The 8528-nt window shown below is 41.5% G+C and overlaps 1 protein-coding gene across 1 annotated transcript; it reads left to right on the top strand.

The window, feature by feature from the left end:
- Positions 1-2328: 2328 nt before the first annotated feature.
- LOC108510446 (protein NYNRIN-like) lies at positions 2329-5823 on the top strand. Its single transcript, XM_017840124.1, has one exon. It carries the CDS (start codon positions 4038-4040, stop codon positions 5808-5810), a length of 1773 nt encoding a protein of 590 aa, XP_017695613.1. The 5' UTR covers positions 2329-4037; the 3' UTR covers positions 5811-5823.
- The last annotated feature ends 2705 nt before the right edge of the window (positions 5824-8528 follow it).

Raw genomic sequence — 8528 nt, 5'->3', positions numbered from 1 at the left:
GCACAGACTCTGAAATTCCGACCGAGAAGATTTAGAAAAAAGCAAATAAGCAAATAAAATTACTGCAGTTCCCTGTAATTCTTATGCATAAGCCCGGGCGAAGACTAACTCCAGGAAAAAGTGAGTAGTGAAACCTCCTCAGTCGGGAGGGACCGTTCGACAGGAGTTCGGACGGGGACTTACTCCAGGGGGAGTAAGTGTCTTACTCCAGGAGAGAGTAAGAGTACCAGGTGCCGCTCGGTTTGGGAAGGGACCGTCCAGCGAGGAGTTGGATGAAGACTTACCCAGGAGAGGTAAGTATTTGCGAACCCCTCTCGGTGGGGAGGGAACCCCAGAGTGCGAGAGATTGAGAAGTCCAGCAGGACAAGTGATTGAGACCTCCCGGTAGTGCGGTTCTGGTATTTCCAGAGGAGACAAGTCACGAAAGGAGGGAAGTGACTGAAGTGAATTTGTGTGAGAAAGCATTCTGGAAGATGGGACAGAAGAAAAGTAAATCTTCTACTCCCATGGGTGGCTGTGAATTAGTGCAGGACAGCCCTAAGAGTGAGGAAGAACCCAAAGGGAGGGGTGAAATGGGGGATCATAAGGAGAAGCTGCAGGATACCCCACAGGAGAGGGAGAAACTCGAGAATGAGTTCGTGGTGGGGTTACCAACTATACCCCCAGACAGTCCTTTAGGAGTTATGATCAAGTGTTGGAATGATTATCCCTCTAGAGAAGGAAAGTCGAGGGAGAAGATGGTGCATTATTGTATGGAAGTATGGGGAGGAAAGCAAATCAGACAGGACTATTTGTTTTGGCCGGTGTATGGCTCATTTGAGGAGTGGATATGTCAGGCTTTAAATTTGTATGTGAATAGCAAAAGACCATTTTGTGCAGAGGAATGTGAGTACGCTAGCTTATGGATAGAAGTAGATACTAGAATCTCTCTCTCCCCGTTAAGTGAAGAGAAAGGACAGAGGACGGCTTATGATTTAAAGGAGTTTCAAAAAATACCCCCCCCATATGTCCTGTCTTGGTCTATGCCTATGGGGTCACCTCTGTGTGGTGCTGTAATTCAGAACGACCACAGGAGTGTATTCACTCCCACTGCTCCAGCAAAATTACCTCTCTCCCCTATCGAAACTGAGGAAGCCAGTCTGTCAGTGGCTGCTGGAGTAAGAGATCAGCAAACGTCCTGTCCACTCCCCCTTCAAGAAGCACAGCAATCAGCAGCTCCTGACACACAGAATCCTAACATAATACCCCCAATGATTCCACAGTCCATGCCAACAGAGCCTTGTTCTTCAGGAGCAGTCTCTTCATCTACTAACACGTCACAGCTGTATCCCTTAAGAGAGACTACAATGGGGGGAGGACGAAATCAAGGGGATAAGATAGGGTTTATATCAGTCCCACTGAATTCAGGAGATGTTAGAGCATTTAAGAAAGAGATGGGAAATCTCTTAGAGGATCCTTTGGGAGTGGCTGAGAGGTTTGACCAGTTTTTAGGTCCTAATATATATACCTGGGAGGAAATGCAGTCAATTTTAGGAATATTATTTACTGTGGAAGAACGGAGAATGATTAGAAAAGCGGGAATGAAAAACTGGGACCAAAGGCACCGGCAAGGTCCAGATGCAGATGTTAAATGGCCTTCAGAAAACCCTAATTGGAACCATAATGAGCCAAATCATAGAAGAAATATGAGTGACCTGAGAGAAATGATTGTCCAGGGGATAAAGGAATCTGTACCTAGAGGGCAGAATGTTACGAAGGCTTTCAGTGAATATCAAAAGAAAGAAGAAAGTCCAACTGAATGGTTAGAGAGACTCAGAAGGACTTTCCAACTTTATTCTGGTATGGATCCAGGTGATGGAATGGGACAGCAGGTGCTTAAGATGCGGTTTGTGAGTGGAGCATGGGCAGATATTAAAAAGAAGCTGGAAGACATAGATGATTGGCAGTGTAAGGAAATGGATGAATTGTTGAGGACTGCGCAGAAAGTATATGTGCGGAGAGAGGAAGAGAGTCAAAAGGAACGAGAGGAGAGACAGGAAGAATTACGGAAGAGAGAAGAGGAAAGGCAGAAAAGGCAAGAAGAAATGCAGAGGAAGCAGACAAAAATTTTAGTGGCAGCTATAAAAGGAGGACAAAGAGGGGACAGAGAACAGAGACGAAGGATCCCTTGTGGACCTAATAAAAGTGAACCATTAAGAGGACGTGTGCGGTTAGACTTAAGTGAGGTGGAGTGTCACTACTGTGGGCAGAAGGGACATATAAAAAGGAATTGCAGGAAGAGATTACAAGATGAGCAGATTTACCAAGAAGAATAGGGGAGTCAGGGGCTCTATTTGCTGGGGACCCAGAAGAATACAGAGCCCTTGATAAAACTTAAAATAGGTCCCCAGCAACAAGAACTTGAGTTCTTAGTGGATTCAGGGGCAGAAAGATCGACAGTTCAAAAGTTACCTTGGGGTTGCACGACTTCCTCAGACACAGTCCAAGTTATAGGAGCCAAGGGAGAACCATTTAAGGTGCCCCTCATAAAAGATGTGGAAATAGAAGCCCAGAATAAATATGCATTAGGAACATTTCTATTGGTTCCTGAGGCTGAGTATAATCTATTAGGGAGAGATTTGATAATAGAATTGGGAATAAATTTAGAAGTGAAAGATCAGAAATTACAAGTCCAAATATATGCCCTTACGGCAGAGGACGAAAAGAGAATAAATCCGGAGGTGTGGTTTACTCCTGACTCTGTGGGAAAGCTAGATATAAAGCCATTCGGGATCTCTATTCGAAATCCAGGGGAACCAATAAGAGTGAAACAATATCCCATCCCACATAAAGGAAGAGTTGGACTTAAACCGACCATAGAAAGACTTTTAACACAAGGATTATTAGAACCATGTAAGTCACCCCATAATACTCCCATTTTGCCGGTAAGGAAATCTGACGGATCATATCGTCTGGTGCAGGATTTAAGGGAAGTAAACAAACGGACAGTTACCCGGTACCCTGTAGTAGCTAATCCTTATACTTTACTAAACCGACTCTCACCTGACCATAAGTGGTATAGTGTGATCGACCTGAAAGATGCATTTTGGACTTGTCCTCTGAAAGAAGAAAGTAGAGACTACTTTGCTTTCAAATGGGAAGACCCTGACACACATAGGAAACAACAACTTAGATGGACTGTTCTACCTCAGGGATTTACAGAATCCCCTAATTTGTTCGGACAAGCTTTAGGACAGTTATTAGAGTCTTTTGAACCTCGCCAGGGTACAGTTTTGATTCAATATGTTGATGATTTGTTAGTTGCGGGGAAAAAGTTAGAAGATGTCAGAGATGAAAGCATTAGACTTCTGAATTTCTTAAGTTTAAAGGGTTTGAAAGTGTCAAAGTCCAAATTGCAATTTACAGAGGAAGAAGTTAAGTATTTAGGGCATTGGTTGAGCAAGGGACATAAAAGATTAGATCCTGATCGAGTAAATGGAATTCTGTCACTACCTGTACCCAGGAACAAAAGACAGATTAGACAACTTCTGGGCCTATTTGGGTATTGTAGGCAATGGATTGAAAATTACAGCAGTAAAGTCAAATTTCTGTATGAAAAATTAACCAAGGAGGGGTTGGTAAAGTGGAGTGATGAAGATGAACAGCAATTAGAAAAATTGAAGGAGGATTTAATAAATGCGCCTGTGTTAAGTCTGCCAGACAATCGGAAACCTTTTTACCTATTTGTAAATATAGAAAATGGTACAGCATATGGAGTCCTAACCCAGACCTGGGCCGGGCAGAGGAAACCGGTAGGGTACTATTCAAAATTGCTAGATCCTGTAAGTAGAGGTTGGCCCACATGTTTGCAATGTATAGTTGCTACAGCTTTGTTAGTTGAAGAAGCTATAAAGGTGACTTTTGGAGGAGAATTAAAAGTATTCACTCCCCATAATATAAGAGGAGTATTACAACAGAGAGCTGAGAAATGGTTGACTGATAGTCGACTATTAAAATATGAAAGTATCCTATTGCATTCACCTGATCTGGAGTTAGAGATGACACATGTGCAAAATCCAGCTCAATTTTTATATGGAGAACCTAAAGAAGACCTAGGACATGACTGTTTACAAGTAATAAACCTTCAAACAAAGATTAGGGAAGACTTAGAAGAAGAAGAACTGAGCTCAGGAGAGAAAATATACATCGATGGTTCTTCTAGAGTGATTAATGGGAATCGAAAGTCAGGATATGCAGTGATAGATGGAAAAAATTTTCAGGTCAGAGAATCTGGACCCTTAGATAAGACATGGTCAGCCCAAGCTTGTGAGTTATATGCACTGTTGAGAGCGTTACAATTATTAGATGGAAAGGCAGGCACTATCTTCACAGACTCTAAGTACGCATTTGGAGTAGTTCACACCTTCGGCAAGATATGGGAAGAGAGAGGATTGACTAATACCCAGGGTAAGGGACTTATTCATGAAACTCTAATACGAGAAATCTTAAAAGCTTTGAGAAAGCCAAAACAAATTGCAATAGTACATATTAAAGGGCATCAAAAAGGGTTAAAAGCTACTGTTAGGGGTAATAATCTAGCAGATGAAGAAGCAAAGAAAGCAGCTTTATTAGTAATGACAAGTTCAGAACCAGAAGATAGAACTAGCCTGAAAAGTTTTAGTGATCAAGAGAAAAAGAAACTGCAGCAATCTGGAGCAAAGGAAGAAAATAATAAATGGTTATTGGCAGATGGTCGGGAAGTACTTCCAAAAGGGCTTGCTCAGAGACTAATGAAGAAATTACATGAGCGGACCCATTGGGGAATACAGGCGTTGGTGGATCAGTTTGAAAATAAATTTGTCTGTGTGGGAGTTTATGGAGTAGCAAAAAAGGTTTTGGAAGGGTGTCTAACCTGTCAGAGGGTAAACAAAAGACAATTGAGAGAACGGGTACAAGGGGGACGAGAAATAGCTAAGAGACCTTTTGAGAAAGTACAGACAGATTTTACTGAGTTACCCAAAGTAGGCAGGTATCGCCATCTACTGGTGTTGGTGGACCATCTCACCCACTTTGTAGAAGCCTTTCCGGTAGCCCGATGTACAGCCAAAACTGTGATTAAGATTTTATTAGAAGAAATTATTCCAAGGTATGGTGCTGTGGCAGTAGTGGATTCGGATAGGGGACCACACTTTACCTCTAAAATAATCAAAGAGACAACAGAACTTTTTGGAACCAAATGGGAGTACCATACTCCTTGGCATCCACAAAGCTCTGGTAAAGTGGAAAGAATGAATGGAGAAATAAAGAAACAATTGACTAAATTAATGATAGAAACTAAAATGAATTGGGTAAAGTGTTTGCCATTGGCCTTATTATACATACGGACCCAACCACGTACTGACACAGGAATTTCACCATTTGAAATGCTGTATGGAATGCCATATGATTTTGGAATCCCGATTGAAAATCCCAAGGTGGAAGATACCCTCTTAAGGGAATATATAATCGAGTTGATGAAAAGGAGACAGGAATTGAGGAAAAAAGGATTAGTAACTCAGAGACCCCCGTTGGATATGGCAATACACAAAATTCAACCTGGAGACAGGGTGTTAATTAAAACATGGAAAGAATCTTCATTAACCCCTCGTTGGGAAGGACCTTTTGTTGTTCTTCTCACTACAGACACAGCCATTCGTACCGCTGAAAGAGGATGGACTCACGCATCTCGTGTTAAGGGGCCAGTCAACACTCCTGAATGGACTGTAACCTCTCAACCTGGGAATCTCCGAATGACGTTCAGAAAAACAGGACTGGTAAATGAATCACTTTGAATGAGACGTAAGACCAGTCTATACTCTTGGTTTGGAATACCTCGAGACCTAACCCTAGTAAAAGTTCGGTATAGCCATTGGCTGAGTGGACCAATCCCCTACCAGACTGGGGGAAGTGGATTATACCAAATTGCTGAATGAGGGAGAGCTTTTCCTCATTGTTGTGAATTTGAGACTGAAATTATTCTGCCAGAAAGACCTGTACGGAAGTTACCCTGTATAAAACACCCAGATTCAGGGCATCAGAGCTGGGTCGGTTGTAATGTACAGTATGTGGTATAGAGTAGTATTGTGTATTGTGCAGCAAGTAGACGAGACACCCATTGTATGAATTGTCAAGAGTTCTTTATTGCTTCTGATGAGCAACTGAGTGTTCTGGAAATTGATGGGTTATTCTGTGGATGGGAGTGGTTAGTACCAGAGAACTGGGAAGTCTACAAAAAAGATTGGTACAAAACTCTAGAACAGCGTGCCATTAAATTTGCCTGGAAAACAAATTTCACAACCAACCAACTTTTAGAAATACTAGGGAAGCATATGAAACAAATAGGTCTAGAGAAATAAAAGAAAAGGTCATAAGAACCTATCAAAAACCCATACTCTCCTGAAGAATATTGACTGCTGCCGAGAAGATGTAAAACCCCGTTGCTCCCGGCAAAGGAGTAGACGGAGGAGGCAGAGCAATAATACGGTGGAGAACAGATATGGGAAATTATATATGGATTGTGGTACTTCTGTGGCAGCTCTCCCCAAGCAGGGAAAGCCCACATCAGCCGTACAAGTGGACTCTGAACAGATGGGACGGTCTAAAAACAATTAGAACTAATCTTACAGTAGGATCTCCCAGTTTCTCTGCTACCCTGTGTCAAATAGCTCCTTTACCACGTTGTTCAAATTTGAGCCCTTATTATCTTTGTCCTGCATCTAATCCAGGAAAAGGATATTGTAACTATCCTGGTCAATATTATTGTGCACACTGGGATTGCGCCACTATTGCTTCTGCCTGGACTCCTAATTCTCAAGATAAGTACCTAACAGCGACATGGGGACCACCTGGCTGTAAACCTTCACAATTTGTTTTGTCTAAAGGAGCAAGGAGGTACAGCAATTGTGAGTATATAACCCTCCAGGTAATGCAACCAGAAGATCCAGGATGGTTAATAGGGAGAACTTGGGGAATCAGATACTGGGAACCAGGTACAGACAGGGGAGGGCTGATATTCATAAAAAAACAAGAAATCATCCACCGCCCTCTGGCAGTAGGACCCAATAAAGTCATAAAGAAAAAAGAGGATAATTTAAATCGGAAGGAGAGTAGAAAAAGAAAAACTTCCACAGTTTCAACTGCCCCAACTGTAAGTTTCAATGACTCTAGTCAAACCTCAACCTACACTAAAGTAGATGAGAAAGCAGAACCATTGTTAAAATTGATGCAAGCGGCCTATTACACACTTAACCACACCGATTCTAACTTAACTAATTCCTGTTGGTTGTGTTATGACATCAAACCTCCATTCTATGAGGGGATAGCTCTGAACACCTCAGTTAAAATATCCAATCAGGGCAACCCTGAGCAATGTAACTGGGGGGAAAAACAGGTAGGAATCACTCTCCAGCAAGTGAGAGGACAGGGAGTGTGCATAGGAAATGTACCTCCAACGAAAAGAAACTTATGCAGCTATACCATCAAGAAACTTGATAAAACCAAGAAATGGGTTATACCTGGCAGAGAAGGATGGTGGATATGCTCCAGGACGGGTGTCACACCCTGCTCGTCTTTACAAATATTTAACGAAAGTAAAGACTTTTGTGTTCAAATAACGATAATACCCCGAATTCTTTACCATTCGAAGGAATCGATTCTTGACCAATGGGATGATAATAAACACAGGATACAAAAAAGGGAACCATTTACTGCCATAACTATTGCTATGCTCCTTGGGCTGGGAACAGCGGGAGCAGCAACAGGAATTGCATCTCTCGTTGAACAAAATAAAGGGATTACATCTCTAAGAGCAGCAGTCGATGAAGACTTAGTGAGAATCGAAAAATCAATATCATACTTAGAGAAATCTCTTACTTCACTTTCTGAAGTAGTTCTACAAAATAGGAGAGGATTAGATTTATTATTCTTACAACAAGGGGGACTATGTGTTGCATTAGGAGAAGAATGTTGCTTTTATGCAGATCATTCAGGAGTAGTTCGTGAATCTATGACTAAATTACGTGAAGGAATTTTTCAAAGGAAAAGGGAAAGAGAAACTCAACAAAGTTGGTTTGAATCATGGTTTAACAAATCACCCTGGTTAACTACTTTAATTTCTACCCTAATAGGCCCCCTAATAATGTTGTTAATTACTTTGACATTTGGTCCTTGTATTTTGAATAAATTTGTAACTTTTGTTAAAGGTAGGATGGAAACGGTACAACTTATGGTAATGAGACAGCCATATTCCGAATCAAGCGAAGAAACATCTAAGGCTGAACCATTTCCTACTTTGAGGGCAGCCCGAGAAGCTGTAATAAAGTTTGATAAGCAAATTAATGATAAATAGAAAAGGGGGAAATTGTGATAGCCAATAAAGACCAAAGGAGAGATAATTTGCTTATCAAATTATATTTGCAACACTGTAATTACGAACTGTGATAAACAAAGTCTCAAGTCTCTATAAGTTTCAAGTAATAGTCTCATTTAGTGTTTGTCTTGACTACCTCATG

The sequence above is a fragment of the Lepidothrix coronata genome, unplaced genomic scaffold (genome assembly GCF_001604755.1).
Source record: "Lepidothrix coronata isolate B3197 unplaced genomic scaffold, Lepidothrix_coronata-1.0 Scaffold910, whole genome shotgun sequence".
Classification (NCBI taxonomy): Eukaryota; Metazoa; Chordata; class Aves; order Passeriformes; family Pipridae; genus Lepidothrix; species Lepidothrix coronata.
The sequence above is the reverse complement of the archived record's forward strand: the minus strand, read 5'-3'. Positions and strand labels throughout refer to the sequence as shown.